This window comes from Heliangelus exortis, chromosome 25, assembly GCF_036169615.1.
Source record: "Heliangelus exortis chromosome 25, bHelExo1.hap1, whole genome shotgun sequence".
In the NCBI taxonomy this organism is placed as follows: Eukaryota; Metazoa; Chordata; class Aves; order Apodiformes; family Trochilidae; genus Heliangelus; species Heliangelus exortis.
The window spans coordinates 751,536-768,269 of record NC_092446.1 but is presented as its reverse complement, the minus strand read 5'-3'; the positions used below and the strand labels follow the sequence as shown (position 1 = coordinate 768,269).

Genomic DNA, 16,734 nt, shown 5'->3' with positions numbered 1-16,734 from the left:
TTGATGTTCAGTCCGGGGCCCTGCCACCACAGCTGGGGCTGCTGCAGCAGGGACAGGGTCACTGCAGCCCTGCCCTGTTCCAGGAGGTGACAGAGGAGGGATGGCTCCAGCAGCACCCATCACCCCTGGGTCTTAGCAAGCACACGGGGACAAGACCTGAAGCAAAGGGGCTGGGGGCTGAGCAATCCCCCCACCCTGCAGTGCACAGAGCCCAGACCAGCACAGGGGCACAAAGAATGCCACACAAGCAGAGTTACAATTACCAAAATACCAGTTTGCATTTATTCTCCCGATTATGCAGTTCAGTTTACTGGTGCTAGGCCCATGACCAATGCAGACTCAAAGAAGGCACCAGGGGCAGAGCTGGGCAGAGGGTCCCAGGAGCTGCTGGCAGTGGCTGAGCTCAGCTCTGTGCCCACGGGGCTGAGTCCCTGTCAGAGGTTGGTGAGAGCTGCCGGGGAGTGGGCAGAGCACCCCAGGGCCCAGCAAACCCAGACCAGCCAGCAGCACCTCCCAGAGCTGGGGAGGCAAAGTGAACACCACAGCAATCCCCACAGGAAAGGCAAAACCAGGGGAGATTGGTACAAAACAGGGCAATGTGGGGAGCTACGCAAATGCCCGGCCCGTGGAGGGTGGGGGGCACTGAAGGCACTGGTTCCTCGTGGCCCTGGAGCCCGGCAGGGACACCCTGGGGGCTCGGGTGGCAGCTCTGGTGCAGAGGGGTTGGGGCAGGTCCCGCTGTGGCCGTGTGCCACCTCCCACGGGTGTGGGGGTCTGGGCTCACAGCAGGGGACAGCCTCGGCGCTTCTTGTTCTTCCGGACCTGCAGCCCTGCCCGGGTGGCCATCTCAAACACCTCCCGCACACCCTCTTTGGTCTTGGCTGAGCACTCGAGGTAGCCAAAGGCATTGATCCTGTTGGCCATGTCCCTCCCCTCCTCCGGCTTCACCGGCTCCTAGAAAGGATCAAAAGGAGGGATCAGAACCATCGCTAGCAAACAGCAGCAAAAGCACAGGGACTGCCCTTGAGGTCCCCGAGCCCCAGCACCAGGACCTGGCAGGGGAAGGGGAAGCCCTCGGGAGGGGGCACAGGGAGGAGCTGAGGCAGTGGGACGGGGGCTGCCACACCTGCTTCATCTTGGCCAACTCCCGTCGCGTGTGCTCGTCGTTCCGAAGGTCCTTCTTGTTCCCCACCAGGATGATGGGCACGTTGGGGCAGAAGTGCTTCACCTCTGGGGTCCACTTCTCGGGGATGTTCTCTGCAATGAGCACGTGTGGAACCCCCTTAGCTGTGGGGCTTCTCCCCCCAAGCCCACTCACAGCCACAGGAACCAGCACTGGGCTTTTCCCATGGGAAGAGCACACCCATAGCACCCTCCTCTCCCACCACCCCCACCAAGCCAGCAAGTTCCCAGCGTTATCCTGGAGCACACACACAGCCAGGAGATGGGGTGGGAGGGGTGACTGGCATCCCCCAGGGTGTGGGCACAGGGGCCTACCAGACCTCAGGGGGTTTAGCAGCATCACCCAGTCCTGCAGGAGCCCCAGGTCCCCCCAGACTCCCTGGTCCCTACCGAGGCTATCCGGGCTGTCGATAGAAAAGCACATGAGGATAACATCTGTGTCTGGGTAGGAGAGGGGCCGCAGCCTGTCGTAGTCCTCCTGTCCTGCCGTGTCCCACAGGGCCAGCTCCACCTGGGAGGGGAGGGACGTGGCTCAGCAGCTCACAGAAGGCTCAGCAGGCCAGGACTGAGCAGGTTTATCCTCCTCAAACTGGGGCAGGTTCAGGGTGACCCAGAAACGGAGCCGCGGGGCTTCCCGGCAGTGCCCCGCACACCAACCCATGGGCATGGGAACAGCTCCAGCACCCCACAGCAGTCCCTACCTGCTTCCCGTCCACCTCGATGTCGGCGATGTAGTTCTCAAACACAGTTGGTACATAGACCTCGGGGAACTGGTCCTTGCTGAACACGATCAGCAGACACGTCTTCCCGCAGGCGCCGTCTCCCACAATCACCAACTTCTTCCTGATGGCTGCCATGGCTGTGGGGACAGGGTGGGTGAGTGGGACACAGCAGCTGCAAGCAGCCCTCACTTCTGGCCCCTCCTGAACCCCCGTGCCACAAAGCCTCCCACACCACTGCCCAGGAAGGTGCCAGGCACAGGGCACAGCCCAGGGTGAGCAGCCAGGACAGAGGCTCTCCTGGTGCCTCAGACATCCAAGCCCCTGCCCTGGGCTTCTGCTGTGCTACCACCCCAGGCAAATGCTTTTCTGACAGCCTCAGGGTCACACACACCCACTGGTTTTACTTCAGATTATAAATTCTTCAAGGCAGAACTGTACTCCAGGCTTCACCTGGGCACACTCATCAGCTCCCTAATAATCCACTGAGCTCCAGGAATGCACCAAGCTGGGCAAGCACGACCCTCACGCCTAGCACCAGGTGCCAGACTGGCCCGGTCCCAGCCCGTTTGACAAAGGAGCCTTTGCCACATAACCCCTGAGAGCTGACGCTGGCACCAGTGGCAGGAGAGGCTGCCAGCCTTCACTCAGCAAACTGAGCCAAAACCCTACTGTAAAGCTGGCTGCTTTCTGCCCCGAGAAAGAGGATGCAGCAGTCCTGCAAGTAAAACTGTGCCTTTGCATCACTGGGCTTCAAAAACTGAGCCTGGGAATTGCCCGGGATTATGCCACAAAACCTCTGCCATGGCATCTGAACCCCTCTGCCCAGAGCGGCCAAGCTGGAAGGGGTAGTTTGTGCTTAAAGCACTGGGGAGGTGCAAGGGAAATGAGGGTGCACACACCGAGGCTGCTGCATGGGAGGCTTTACATTGAACCAGGGCACAGCCACCGAGCCCAAGGCAGGCCTGGCGCCTGTCCTCTCCCGGGGCCATCCCATCCTCCCCCTTCTCTGAAATAAAAAGAAGGAAAAGAAAAAACCCGAGTAAGGCTGCATCATAATTAACTGCAACTGAAGGATTAAGAAATTAGACTGGTGTCTGACTTGCATTTCAAAAGCAGACTGAAGAGTGCTCCTCTCCTCTGCATCCTTAGCAAGTCACCACTAAGCTCCTGCCTGGAGGAAACGTCCCCAGAGTTGTCACACAAACCTCTGAGCAGCCTCAGGTGCCACCCCAGCTCTCACAAACTAAACTTTCCAACTGACCTTGTAGTCTCACCCAGATCCGGGCCAGACCCTGCCATGGCCCCAGATCTTTGCAGGTTACAAGCATCTTGGGTCACATAAACACAGTAAACTGGCACTTGTAAGGTGAGATGAGGGAGGAAAAAGAGCTGTGTCCAGTGGGACCAGACACTTCTCAAGCAGGAGCCTTGGTGTTCAGCACACTCCCTGTTTACTTAGGGAGTTCCTTTGCCCACAGCAGGATGTGATCTGCTGCTGTGTGGCTCTGCATCTCAAAGCCCAGGGGAAGCAGAAAGGCAGCGTGGGGCTCGCTGCTATCTTATCCCCAGGGCACGGGAGACACATCTACAGCACAAGGAACAGAAGGTGCCCGGGGACACAAACAGCCCTGCTCCCAGACACCGAGTCCTGGCTGTGCCCAGCCTGGCCTGGCAGACACTGGATCCCAAACCCAAACAACCAGAGTGTTGGAGCACCCCTCGTCCCCTCCGCTGCCCCCCTGCCCACACGCTGTCCCAGCCAGGAGCACAGCAGCTGCCCAGTCTATTGCAGCTCCAAACCAAGGAGAATCACCACACCCAGAACTCCTTCCCACGGCCCCCTGTGTCCACCCCATCCTGGGACAGCTCCTCAGCAGGGCCTGAGCCCAGCGTGATGCCGCGCAGTGATTCAGCAGAGAGAGGCACTGTCCCCACCCAACATCGCAGCACGATTCATTCCATTACTCACAAGAGTGGCCCAGAAATAGCCCGTTACTGATCCAGAGCTGGCGTGCAAATGGGAGTGGGCTGGGAGCACTGTGCTCCTGGCTGGCCAGCTGGGCTGGCCCAGTCCATGCCCCTGCCCCAAGCCAGCCAGCAACACCACACCAACACCAACACCAACACCAACACCAACTCCAACTCCAACTCCAGCTCCAACTCCAAAACTCCAACTCCAACAACTCCAACTCCAACAACTCCAACTCCAACAACTCCAACTCCAACTCAAACACCAGATGCTGGTGGCACTCTGCTTGGGAGAGACCAGTACCTCTTCAAGGGAAGCTGTGACCCTCAGCCAGTCCCTGGGATTGGGCTGCCCAACACCAAGGACCTTGTGCTGTTCCCAGATCCTGAGTAGATAAAAGAGAGTGGAAAACATGGAGGCAGTTTCAGGAGGACAGTTTACTACCACTGCCAGCAGGCTAAATGATTAAAAGGACACAGCCACACCATCCATGGAAATGCAGATTTTAAACTCTGCTGAGCAATAACCATCCTGAATCCCAGCAAAGGAAAGTGCCCATGCTGGCAGCACCAGCCTGACCCTGAGCTGGCAGCTCCTTCATGCCAAGAAACTGCAAAGTGAAACTAAGCCACTCTGCTCTCCAAGCAGCTTCTGAAAAGCTATCACCATAAAACCAGCCAGGGCTGCAGGACAGCCCTTGCATTATTGGCCTTTCCCTGCTTTGTGCCTCAAAATGTGAAGTTCCTGCTGAGCAGGAAAAGGGGAATTTCTCTGGCAGCAGGATGTGTCCATCATCCAGTGTCAGCTAGGGGATCTCAGGAAATGGCAGAGAAAGGCGTTAATGCTTTGAAGAAGGACTGCAACTGGGGACAGAAATCTTTCAGCGAACCTCCTCGATGAGGCCCAAGCTCCTGAGCCAACAGAGGGGTTTTGTTCTAAAGCAGAAATTCCCAAGAGCTGGGCCACACCCTGGCTGGACCCATGACACCACCCATCAGCAAAATCCGCTGAATTTCTGCTCTGCCCACAGCCCTGGCTGGAGGCACAACCTCAAAGCCTGGGCAGGGCTGGGCGGGTGGGGATGAAGCCTTGCGGGGAGCAGCCCCCCCGCAGGGGCATCCCCGCAGCTCCCGATCCCAGCAGACATCCCACTGCAAACAAAACCTCCTCGTCCTGAACCAACAAGGCAGAGAGGAGCAAGGAGGAGAGTGAAGCCCCCAGGCAGCACTGGTGCAGTGATCTTACGGACCAGAGACGGCAGAACAGAGCTGGGGCTGTTGTTCTGCCTTGCCTCTCAGATGATCAGAAAACCTCTCTCTGCCCCGGCAGCTCTCTGGTTGCTCCCCTGGGACTGAAGGTGCAGGGAACGACCAGTCCACCACCCCCAGCCCCACATCACCCGCCTGGAGCCCTCTGCACTGCGACACAACCACCGGGGGAAAACCACTGCTCTGGACAGAGCCAGAGCTTCCTGGCACGGCTGTGTCTCCAGCTCCGCTAAACTGCAGCAGCTTAACAAACTAAAGTTGAACTATTTGGATTTAACTCCTCTCGAGGAAGGAGCTGGGCTGATGCAGCTCAAGGCTCCCACAGCCCTGAGGCAGGGAACAGCATTTAAAGAAGCCCAGGACAGCTCAGGCTGCGCAGCCCGTACGGCGGCATCCCGGAGCACTCGTAGGGAACACAGAAAATGTTCTCTGGCCAGAGCAGCCAAGGACACGCTGTCTCCACTTCTAAACATGGCCGTGTGTGTGCACAGGGCTGCTGCCACCACCACAGCACGCCAGGCGAGGGCACTTGGGGACAGGGCACGGAGATAGGCCTCTGGGCAAACAGGAGCCGCTTTTGATGGCCACGGGCCACCATGGGGCTGCCAGAGCCCAGGGGGCAGGGGGCACGGGAGTGCCTCCCTCCACAACCCCCAGGAGAGGTTCCCTCCTGCCCCACCACAGCTTCAGTCAACACGAGCAGGGAGCCCCAAAAAGTCAGGGCCACAGCTGCCCCCAAGTTAAGGTGACAGGAAGGGGACACAGGGGGTAGAATGAGAGAGGGACAGGGCCCCTCCCCAGGCACTCCCAGCTGAGCCCCCCGCAGCGATGCTTCCCAACAGAGATGGCTGCAGCTGGGAGGACTCCCTGGCACAGCTGGTGCAGTGAAAAAGAGACTCAGCTTCCAGATGGAAGTCTGACAGGGGACCCTGATCTGCTGATACATCTAAATCACAGCCAAGGTAGCACAGGACAAGTGTCTCGGGTATCAGAGGGACTCGTATGCAGAAGAAAGTTCCAAAAACAGCTTGAAACAAACAGCAATGCCAAAGGGAACCGCAAAGGCCAGGGCAGAACTCAGGCTCCCAGTTCCTGGGCGGGTCACAGCAGATCAAAGTGGGTCTGGTTTTGGCACTGCAGCATCTGCCATTTCATGCTCAGGGAAGGCCAAGCTGCACATTCCTGTGCAGCACCGAGGAGACCTGGCTTCAGCCCTTGCTGACACCCAGAGCAGGACCCACAGCCCCCAGCAGTCCTGGCGCCCACTCCCAGAGCCCCCCCCTGCCCCTCTGCCACCACTACCAGAAATAAAGGAAGTGCCTGCATTTACCCCAGGGACACTGCCTGAGACCCTCTCAAGACTTAGACTTAGGAGCTCAAACTCAGTGCTTCAGTTTTAGATATTAACTTTTTTTTCTTTTTTTTTTCTAAAATTGCAAGCTATTCTTCAGGCATGAGGAGGCAGCCCGGGCTCACAGCAAGCTGCAGCACAGCACCAAAGTGCAACTGCCCAGACCCAGAGCTGGAGCAGAGCAGCCAGGCTGGCTTGTTTTCATTGCTAAATCCACAAAAACATCCACAAGCAAAACAGAGAAAGGGACTTGGAACAGAAGAATTTTAAAGCCTAAACAAAGCTTGAACCACAAGTGCTTGAGCTTTGTGGGAAAACACTGCCTGCCCTTACCTCCTTTTCCAAAGGACATCATGCCATGTTCTTATTTTACCTCCCGCGGAAGTGACAGCCTTCCCAGGCTCACAGCAGTACAAGTGTCTCGCTGAAAGCTTCAAATAACATCCCACAATCTCAGCAGATGCCTGTACTTGGGCAATGCCTGACTGTCGCTGCCCCAGGGCCGATCAATATTTGCTAATACATTCCTTACTTTTCATGTCAATACGCCTCTCCAGTGCAAACAGCAAGTTAGGAGGTGAGCCTGGTTAAATGCTCCCGATAACCTGTTGGAAGACAGTGACTTGGCTTATTTTCCACTTAAAAAAAACCCACAAAACCAACCAACAACAAAAAAAAAAACAACCCACAACCCAAAAAAACCAACAACACGTTGCCCTGGAGAAGCAGTAGCTCTCAGAAACATGGGTTCCATATTTAAACACTCAGAAAGTCCCTCCCTGTACTACCTGTAGCAAGAACTGAAACTGTTCAGACACCAAAAGGCAAAATGAAAATAAAATGCAACTGGTCTCAGTGAAGTACAGACAGACAAAGCTGCTACCTCCTGTCCCCAGCTTCACAGCCTGACCAGACCTGGCTGGGGATGTGACACCGCTGCTGCCCGACCGGGGTCCTCCCACCCCCAGCCAAGACACCCGGAGCGGACGGGGGGGTCGAGAGGCTGGGGCAGGATTTAGGGGGGTTGGCGGCCGGCGGGAGGACTTGGCTGCAGGATTGTTAGTGCTGGAAAGGGCCGCGTAGTCATGCTTTTGGAATGCTCCCCTGTTCCTAAAGCATTACACAATTATTTCTCCTCCCCACAAGCCCCCCTAGTATAAACGTTTAAAAATGAGCTCAGCAGTAAGCAAAGGGAACTTTTGTCCTTTTTCTGAAGAAAACACAGAACGGCAGCTCCGCGAGCAAAGCCGCGCACGGGGACGCTTGCTGGAGCGGGAGCCGTGGGGAGAGACAGCGGGGTGTGAGGGGGAGCAGCCCCCTGCTCTCACCCCAGCCCGGCCCGGGTCTGTCCCTGACGGGGGGGCAGCGGAGACCCCCAACTGGGTGGTACCCGCGAGTTGGGACCCGCAGCCCATGGCCACCCCCGACGGTGCGGTGGCTGCTGACCCAATCCTGCCCCACGCCCAGAGACCCCCACCCCATCCCAGGCACATCCTCTGCGCTGAGCCCACCCAGCCTGACAGGGGCGTCCATCCCCCCGTGCCCGGCTCAGCACTGACCCCACACCCCAGGCCACAGCACTGACGGCAGCCCCTGCTCCCCCTCGCCCCAGCACTGACTCCCCCACCCCAGCAGTGCCCCCGCCGCTGGGGAGCCCCCCAGGCCTCCAACTCAGCCGAACCCAGACCGCACCTCTCTCCGCCGCTGCCCTGGTCCCGCTCCCGGTCCCAGCCCCTGTCCCGGCTTCGCAGCGCGGCTCGGGCGGTACCGCCCCGTCCGGAGGCGGACGCGGAGGGAGGAGCGGGAGCGCTGTGGGCCCGGCCCAGCCCGGCCGAGGGGCCGTGCCCCTCCCCAGAGCCTCCGCTCTGCAGCAGCCGCTGGGGATGAGCCGGGGATCCGCCCCGGGGTGGTCCCGGGTCGGTCCCGGGTCCCACCCTGCGGACACAGCGGGGGGGCAGCGGACATGCGCTGTTCCCAGGGTGTGATGTCCCCGCCACACCGAGATGTCCCCGGAGCTGCAGACGGGGTCTTTAGCTCCCCTAGCCCCATCACGGGCAGTCAGGGAGGGGGGACTGCTCCCCGCAGCAGGGCTAAGGAGCTGTCACTCAGCCAGGGGAAGGCAGCCCCAGGGTCCTGGCCCAGACCCAGGCTCATAAACTGCTGCTATTTTAAGGTCTCCGAGACAATTTTTCTTAATTTATCAAGCCCCAGGCCAGGAGCTGGTTCCAAAGGAAATGTTTCCTTAGTAAAAAAGGGAACCGCAGAGGAAGCTTTAAATGCAGCCTTTGCCTGCTTGCCTCATCCAGCAGCTCCCAGGCTGTGACCTGGAAAAGCAGAGGTAGTTGTCAGCCACCAGCACGAAGAGCATCGTGCCAGGGGTACGGGGCGGTGCAAACAGCTGTGGGGGGAACTGGGGGTGTGGGGGAAACGTGTGCGAGCATCAGGAGCACCAGGGGTCCCGGGTGGCAGTCAGGGGGGCGTGGGACAGCAGGGACACTTCACTTCCAGCAGACAACCCACTCTAGGGGCAGGGGGGAGCTGCTGCTGGGATGTCCGAGCTCCCAGAGCAGGGTCCTGCCCCTCCAGCACAGACACGGACCCCCGGGAGCTGTGAACCCCCTGCCAGCCCCCGGGCAGCACTGCAAAGGTTCTCACTCCCTGTGGGCAAGGGAGGGAGGGATGCTCTCTGGGGTCTGGGCAATGCCAAGGGCAGAGGGACACCAGCTCACATGGCTCTGTTTGTACCAATTTGCTACCAAGCCCGCCTACATAAATTAATCAGAGCTAATTGGCTTTTAGGTAAGTCTTATTTGCAGGAGAGCTGCAAGAAAGACTCTGAAGTGGGATTGTGAGTGGCAAAATCTTTATTTAAACACACAGTGCTATGCAAGGATAGGCTCCCAGCCATGCTACCACACCCTACTCCCTTCAGCACAGATGTCAAGTTTAAAATCTTGCTGGATAACTTTCACTTCCTATTAAGTGCACCCCGTTAATTTACATCTCACTGATTATAAGAGACAAACATACAGCAGAGGTGACACTTGACAAGAGCTGGCTGCACCCAGTGGCAGCAGGACATGAACAACTGGTGCCACTGAGCCTTTCCAAACCAAGGGACCATGGCCCAGCAATCCCCATCACCACGCTGCCAGGATGGGACTATTCCTCAGTATATTTGGGGGGGGAAGCAACACTCTGCAGAGGCTCAGGAAACACATCCTCCAGGCGAGAGATTTGTGTGATGCAAAATAAGCCCCCGAGCAGAGATCAACTGCTGCAACAGCTCTGCTCAGCACTATGAGATTAGTAAGGAAAAGGAGGGAGTTGTCTTTCCCCCCTGCCCCAGCCACAACCAAGCTGCTTTTATTTGAGTACCCAGCACTCTGCTAAGCAGATCCATGCAGCACATTTAAGCTGTTAAGCTTGGCTGAATAGGGCTGCTGCTCTGTGTGCAGCTGCTGCCAACTTAGAACCACTCAAAAATATAGACATATATTCATACTGACTGACCACACCAAGAAAGGATTTAGACATTTTCCAGCTCAGCTCTCCAGTTAATAATAAATAATTGGCTCCAGAAACACAGCAGTGATCCAAGGCAGGAAGAAGGGTGGGGGCAGAACGCGTGGCACAGCCACTGCAAGTGCAATAGCTTGATCCTTCCTGGGGCTCTGGGTGCACTGCAGGAACTCAGCACCACTCTGTTCTTCCAGACCAGAGGCTCAGACAAGGTACGTGGCTGGGACAAAGGCGTGGGGGGCCAGAGAGGGTGAGTGCAGAGCTGAGATGTCAGTTGTAGGGCTCACACACCACCCACCACCCAACTTCTGCTGTGCTGAGCATTGCCCAGCTGCCAGCAGAGCTGAACCCCTGCCACAGCCCAGCCCAGCCCCACAGCAGATTCACTGTCCCTGATGCAAGTGTCACAGTGCAGAGGGAGAGATGACTGCAGCAGTAGGCACAGGCTTCTCCAGGTACTCGTGCCCCACCAGCTCAGTGGCTGCTGCACGCTGCTGGAACCAGTGCACCCAGGCCCAGGGAGAGGTGAAAAGCAATGAGAATCCAGGGGGGGGAGGTCTAGGCTTTCACAGCAACAGAGGCCTGGATGCCAGTCCCCACTCTCTGTCCATCTCCAACAGGGGCTGTGATGCAGCAGGTGGAGGAGGATGCTCAGAGCAGGGGCACAGACAGGCTCCAGGTTTCTTGTGGCTGGCTCAGCAAACAAGTGCTGGGGGGAGAGGTGGCCCCGAGGCAGCACCAGAGTCCCTCTCATCCCTGTCCAGACATGCTGAGCCCTGCTGCCCCAAGATCATGTGTAGTTGCCTGGGCCACCCAGAGGGATCACAAAGACAGAGATGTCATCACCAGAGCCCAGCTTGTCATTTGCCATCCGCCAGCCCCGCTGCTTCAGCACCCCCCGGGACCGGACCACCAGCTCCTGGGCCACCATGGTGTACCTGGGGGCACAGCACAGCTCAGCACAGCTCAGCAAGGACTCCAGACCCTGCAGGATCCCAGGTAGAGCATCCTGCAGTCTTCAGCAAGGAAGGAGAAGCTGGAATGGCTCAAGGTGCAGAAAGGGACCAGGAGAGAATTGCACAGCTCACCTGCATGGGTCGTTGGGCTCATAGTTCGTCAGCACCTCCATCACTGTGCTGGCCACCTCCTTGTCATTGGTGACATCCCAGAGCCCATCAGTGCCCAAGACCAGAACATCATCAGGGCAGTGCTCGTACTGCGTGAGGTCATAAACCCTGACCTGGGAAGGAACAGAGCAAGAGGTGAGGGTGAGGGGCAGAGAGGCAGAGGAGGCCCAGTCAGCTGAGCACTGGAGCTGCCCTGACCTGTTGTACTGGGAATAACCACGGATCTGGGCACCCTGAACCCCCGGGCAGGAGCAGCCAGCAGCCAGGCTCACCTCTGGGAAGCAGGACAGGAAAGGCTTGATGTGGATGTTGGAGCTGAACACCTTGAGGTCGTGGTCTCCCAGGCCCCGTGTAACCCCAATTGTGGCCATTGCCCGTGCCTGGAGAATGGTGAAATCAAGAGAAAACTTTAAACTTCACCTCCACCTCCATTCCCAGCTGAGAATCACTGGCATTGGAGCAGTCCCAGCGTTAGGAAAAACAGACTGGAACCCCTGACAAAAGGGGGAAGTGATCCCTACTTAGCTCCTGCCACAGCACTTCACCTTTTTGCCTTCCCCGTAGACAAGTGGAAACTTCAGATCATCCTCTTCTATCTTTTTGTAAGCCCTGGTTAAAATAAACCAGAGTGAAGGTGTCAGAGGGTGAAGGCTTCCAGCACCTCCCCCCTGCCCACTTGGAACACAGCATTCCCTGGGATAAGGCCCCTCCAGGACCTGGTATCCGACGTGCCACAGCCCCCCCACCCCCAGGAGGGGATGCTGGAACCACACAGTGGGACCCCAGCCCCTCGTCACGGCCCCAGCTGGGGGGTTACCATCCACTCATGCTCTGGTCTCGGTACAGCATCTTCTTCCCCAGTTCCTTGGGGTGGATCCTGCGGGGGAACTCGAGGTGCGTGAACTCCTTCCCCAGCAGCTCGGGCCTCAGGAATGCCTGCGGGATGGATGGAGCAGCAGCTCAGCTGTGGGGCCAAGAGAGAGGGATCTGCACCTGCAGCACCTCTCTGAGCACCACCACCATGGCACAGCACCCACCACCCTGCTGGGACCTCAGCTCGGGTGTTTCATGGTGGGGATAACATCAGCTGTTCTGCTGCAACTCCAACAGTAGAAGCAGCTTCAAACCATCTCTGCTATGCCCAGAGGGAAGGCAAGAGCTGGGCACAGGCATGCTTCCACCCAGCTTTTGCATGGAAGAGTTTGTGGAAATAGGGAGCCCAAAAGGGATCAAACCCCAGCAAATTCCAGGAGAAGCTGGAATTTGCCCAGGAGGGAGTCAGAACTGCAAAGCTCCTGGGGCCCCAGGCTCAGCAAAGGGCATGGCACTCGCCTGAGGGAAAGAGCTGATGGCTCTGCTCAGAAAATGTGTCCCTGAGGAGAAGCACAGAGCCCACCCATGAGGTCACCAGCAGCCCCGAGCATCCCAGCATGCAGGGGACTGGAAATAGGGACAGCGATGGAAAATGCAGGTGAGGAAAGAAAGAGCTGAAAGGAAGGAAGGAGAAAAGCTCTTGGTGCAGAGGTGTGGAGAGCCCCATCCCGCTCTGCGGGGCTCTGATCACAACCTGGGCATCATGGAGCAGAGCAAGCGTCTGCCTGGCCCTGCCCCTGGCAGCTGGCTGCAGAGGATCCCGCTCACAACAGCTTCCTCCTCTCGGTCATTCAAAAATAGACCCAAGGAAAAAGGTCTCAGTGTTTTTCCAAGTACGCTGCAAGCCAGGAAATCGCATCTAGCAAGACCTCCTCCAACACAAACGCCTCCTCCTCGGAGCTGCCGTCAGAGAGGTCTTTATAACCTTCAAAAGTCTTCCTGTGTGGCACAGAGCTTTGCCCAGGCCAGGCAGGAGATGGAGCTTTAGGCAGAAAGCTGGAAACCCGCTGGCACACTTCAGCTCCCGACCTCCCCAGGGAGGAGCCTGGGACCAGGGTGGGAGCTGCACCCCCAGGGCTGCAGGAGGGAGCAGGGTGTGGGTCACCCCTCCAGCCAGCCTGGAGTCCCCCCCCTGCAGCAGGAGGGTGATGCTGCCTGTTCCCTGGGCAGGAGTAGGACCAGATGGACAGAACTGGCTGTAACCACACCAAAGCAGCCCCATACTGAGAGCCCAGGGCTCCCGGTCCTGGCCGGGCTGGCAGGCACAGCCCCTCGCCGTGGCCCTGCAGCAACCAGGGCTCCACCAGCCAGGAGATGAGCAGGGGCAACTCCCTGCACCCCAGACACCTCTGCCCAGCCCAACGAGCTGGCTGGAGGGATAAAACCCATCAGCAGGTCCCAGCCCTGGGGCTGTCCTCAGCCCCACTGTCCGGTTGCAGGGGGGGGAGGCTGCGAAGGGGCCAGGAGGTGATTCAGTGGGTATGGGGTTAGAAAAAAGGTCTTTCTTACTAAAAACTGCAGCCTCTGCCTCTCTGTCTCTGGAGTAAACTCCCTGGACATTGGAATGATTTCCCCGTTACGGATGATAATGGCCCTGCAATGAAACATGGAAGGATGAAATTAGAGAGGAGAGGAGGCAGGGTCCTTGGACATGAGAACGGGTGGGGAGGAAGAGAAAATGGAGGAAAAGCATGGGGTGGGGGGATGAAGAAGAGCAAACCAAGGGACAGAATATGGTTAGAAAAAGAGCAGCACAAAGGTAGTGAATGCCCCTGCCTGGTCCTGCTTGCCTGGCACAGCTTGGGGTCAGGGATGGAGCTGGGTGCTCCTCCAAGCACCACCCTTCACCACCAGCTGCTCCCCCATCACCGGGCCAAGGGTGGGGGTCCCCAGGGGGGCTGTACCTGCTGTCACCAGCATTGGCCACGTAGAACTTGCCCATGAGGTAGACGGCAGCCAGGGCACAGCAGCCCCCAGACAGGCGCTGGGAGACCCTCTCCCGCTCGATCTGCTCATCCTGGGGAGACAGAGAGGGTCTCAGGAAGGGCAGGTGAGCCCACAGCAGTGAGCAGAGCTGCCTTGTGCCAGGGGGGAGAAGCCAGCACTGACACAGACAGCAAAGAGATGCTGCCCAACAACACCTGGGGGTCCCCATGGGTGAGGGGTCACTCACCATGTGCTTAAAGGCATTCTCGATGGCTCCGATCACCAAGCTCTCATGAGAAACCACTTTCTCCAGGTGAAATCGTGGCACAGCATCACTGGGGACCTCCCCATCATCCTCAGGAAGGGACATCCTGCTGGGCTCTGCAGGGCCAGCCCTCGGGTCAGGTGGGAGGCAGATGGGAGGTGGAGAGGGGTCCTGCAGGATATCCACGAGGTCACGGAGCTGCTCACAGATGTGCAGGTGGAGCCTCTGGGATGCCATGACAGCAGCACCACTGCCCGCATGGCCATCAAACAGGGCCCAGTAGTGGAAGTAAAAACCCTTCCTGCCCTGCAGGGAGAGACAGGCAGGTTCAGCCAGGCTGCGAGGAAGCAGATGGGATGGGGAATTTGGAGCAGCTGGGGTCACCAGCTGAGGACAGTGACACAGGGCTTTGCCTCTGTCTTGCAGGCCCCAGCCCATCATGGGCAGCTGGTCAAGGGTGTCTGGACATGGCTGGTCCCTGGCTGGAGCCCAGCCCTGCGTCAGACACCTCGTGCTGTCAGCAGCACAGCCCTGGCAGTCAGCTCCTCTGAAAGGGAGGCACCATGGGGCCAGCATGGCAGCCGCCTCCACAGCCCACTAGGGCTTGTGGGCCAGCAAGGATGATTCAGAAGCAGCTGGTCTGGGACCCCAGGGAATCCCCAGGGAGGCAGCAGTCTGTACACACCACTCTGTACCATCTCGTGTCCCTCCCTGTGGTGTTCCTGCCCACTCCTGCTGGCTCTCACCCCATCCAGCTCCCCAGCACCTTCCCGGGACAGCAGCCGGCCCCTTGGGCTGGGCCTCCTCTCCACACACACCACCTCGCAGCATGCCTGGTCCTCATTGTGCTGGCTCTTCCCTGCATTTATCACCCTGCCGGGAAGAAACAAGGTGTAAAGGCTCTTTCTTCCACACCCTGCTCCATCGGAGGTCACCCCACAGCACCTCATCCCCATAACCCTCATTTGTGTCCCCAGGGATGCTCTCAGCAGTGCTCCTGCCCTGTCTGGGGCAGCAGCAGATTCACTTTAACTTTTCACAGCCTGTGCTGGCACAGCAGACCTCAGGTCTAAACTGCAAAACCAGCTCACAGCAGGAAGCTGCAAACACGCATGACAGGACAAGTTCCTTGGGCACAGACTTCATGTGGTTTGTAGAAAGAAGTCGTGAGAGACAGAAGAGAAGTTTTACTTCTCAACAGAGGGTGGGTTTTGCTTTGGGTGTTTTTTCATCTTGATGCTTCCACCCTGGTATCTCTTGGAGCAAATTAACACTGTCTCCCTCGGGTATCAGGGAGATCAGCTTGAGCAAGGGATGTGGGAGTGGACGGATGGAGAGCTCCGAGCGGCAGAGCAGCCTTCAGAACCTTCCCCACCTGCCCTCTGCTAAGGGTGAAAGGGGCCGTGAGTAAAATGAGAATCAGGCCCTTTGAAGGGGAAGTCGAAATCAGGTACCACTCCCAAGACACCCTCAATTCCCTCCTCCCCTGAGTCCTGCAGCAGTCCCTTCACCCCTCAGTGTCAGTTCCCCATCAGTGACACCGGGTATTGTGCAGATAAGCCCGGAAAACAAAACAAAACCAAAAAAAAAGAAGAGCTTGAAAGCCTCAGGGATGGGTAAGAGGATAAACCCACGCTGACGGCTTTCCCAGCAGCGGACATTTAAAGAGCAAACTCTCGATCTGTGCTCACGCCGGCTGCCTGCGACCCAGTTTCGCTCCTCAGGGTCACAGACTGGTTTAGGTTGGAAGGGACCTCAAAGATCCTCTACTGCCACCCCCTGCCATGGGCAGGGACACCTTCCACCGGCCCAGCTTGCTCCAAACCCCATCCAACCTGGCCTTGCACAACTCCAGGGATGGGTCACGCTCCGGTACCGAGCGCGGGCCCCCCCCCCTCCCCTGGATGCAAATCCCCTGCCTATAGCGTCCGGCGGCGGAGACCCCGGGCCTGAGGGACCCCCACCCCGAGAGACCCCCGCCCCGCTCCGAGGGACCGCTCCCCACACCGTCCCGGTTCCGAGGCCCCCGCCCCGCTCCCCGGCCCCGCTCACTCGGCGTAGCCCGTGCTCCAGGGCAGGCGGCGGCGGCCGTCGCGGGGGCTCTGCACCGCCCGGCCCGCGTGGTCGTCGGCGCGGCGGAGCTCCTCGGGGCTGAGCTGGAGGAAGGCCGGTCGGCAGAACGAACCTCCCGCCGAACCGGCCCCGCCGCCCCGGGGCTCTGCGGGGGGCTGCCCACCCGCCCCCAGCCCCGCCGCCAGCTGCCCCAGGGCGGCGCGCACCCGCAGCAGCATCCCGAGCCCCCCCCAGCCCGGCCCACAAAGCCCCCAAGCCCGGCCCGGCCCTGTCCGCCGCTCCGCCCCGGGTCCCGCCCCGCCGGGGAGGGGATGGAGTGGGGGGGTCGCTCAGCGCATCCCCCCGCGGGCATCCGGAGCGGAGCCGGGACGCTCCCGGCGTCTCGGCGCCCAGCCCCATCGGAGCGTGAGCCCGTACCGGGGGGACAACCCATACCGGGGGGACAACCCGTACCGG

At 58.9% G+C, this 16,734-nt stretch overlaps 2 protein-coding genes across 5 annotated transcripts; both read right to left on the bottom strand.

Annotated features, from left to right (window-relative positions):
* Window positions 1–253: 253 nt before the first annotated feature.
* On the bottom strand, window positions 254–8,323 carry RHOC (ras homolog family member C). 4 transcript variants are annotated; one of them, XM_071768800.1, is made up of 7 exons: window positions 8,185–8,323; window positions 7,025–7,097; window positions 6,826–6,923; window positions 1,884–2,041; window positions 1,573–1,693; window positions 1,127–1,257; window positions 254–954 (listed from the first exon to the last, which is right to left on the bottom strand). In XM_071768800.1, exons 3-7 carry the CDS (start codon window positions 6,845–6,847, stop codon window positions 781–783), a joined length of 606 nt encoding a protein of 201 aa, XP_071624901.1. In that variant the 5' UTR covers window positions 6,848–6,923; window positions 7,025–7,097; window positions 8,185–8,323; the 3' UTR covers window positions 254–780. The 4 variants fall into 4 exon arrangements, with proteins under 4 accessions (XP_071624901.1, XP_071624900.1, XP_071624902.1 ...); XM_071768799.1 differs by having other exon boundaries at window positions 6,826–7,097; XM_071768801.1 differs by lacking the exon at window positions 6,826–6,923.
* Window positions 8,324–9,338: 1,015 nt separating this feature from the next.
* Window positions 9,339–16,511, bottom strand: PPM1J (protein phosphatase, Mg2+/Mn2+ dependent 1J). The gene is made up of 10 exons (XM_071768793.1): window positions 16,258–16,511; window positions 14,952–15,078; window positions 14,188–14,511; window positions 13,919–14,031; window positions 13,524–13,608; window positions 11,959–12,077; window positions 11,687–11,750; window positions 11,414–11,521; window positions 11,103–11,254; window positions 9,339–10,952 (listed from the first exon to the last, which is right to left on the bottom strand). Exons 1-10 carry the CDS (start codon window positions 16,494–16,496, stop codon window positions 10,805–10,807), a joined length of 1,479 nt encoding a protein of 492 aa, XP_071624894.1. The 5' UTR covers window positions 16,497–16,511; the 3' UTR covers window positions 9,339–10,804.
* Between the last annotated feature and the right edge of the window lie 223 nt (window positions 16,512–16,734).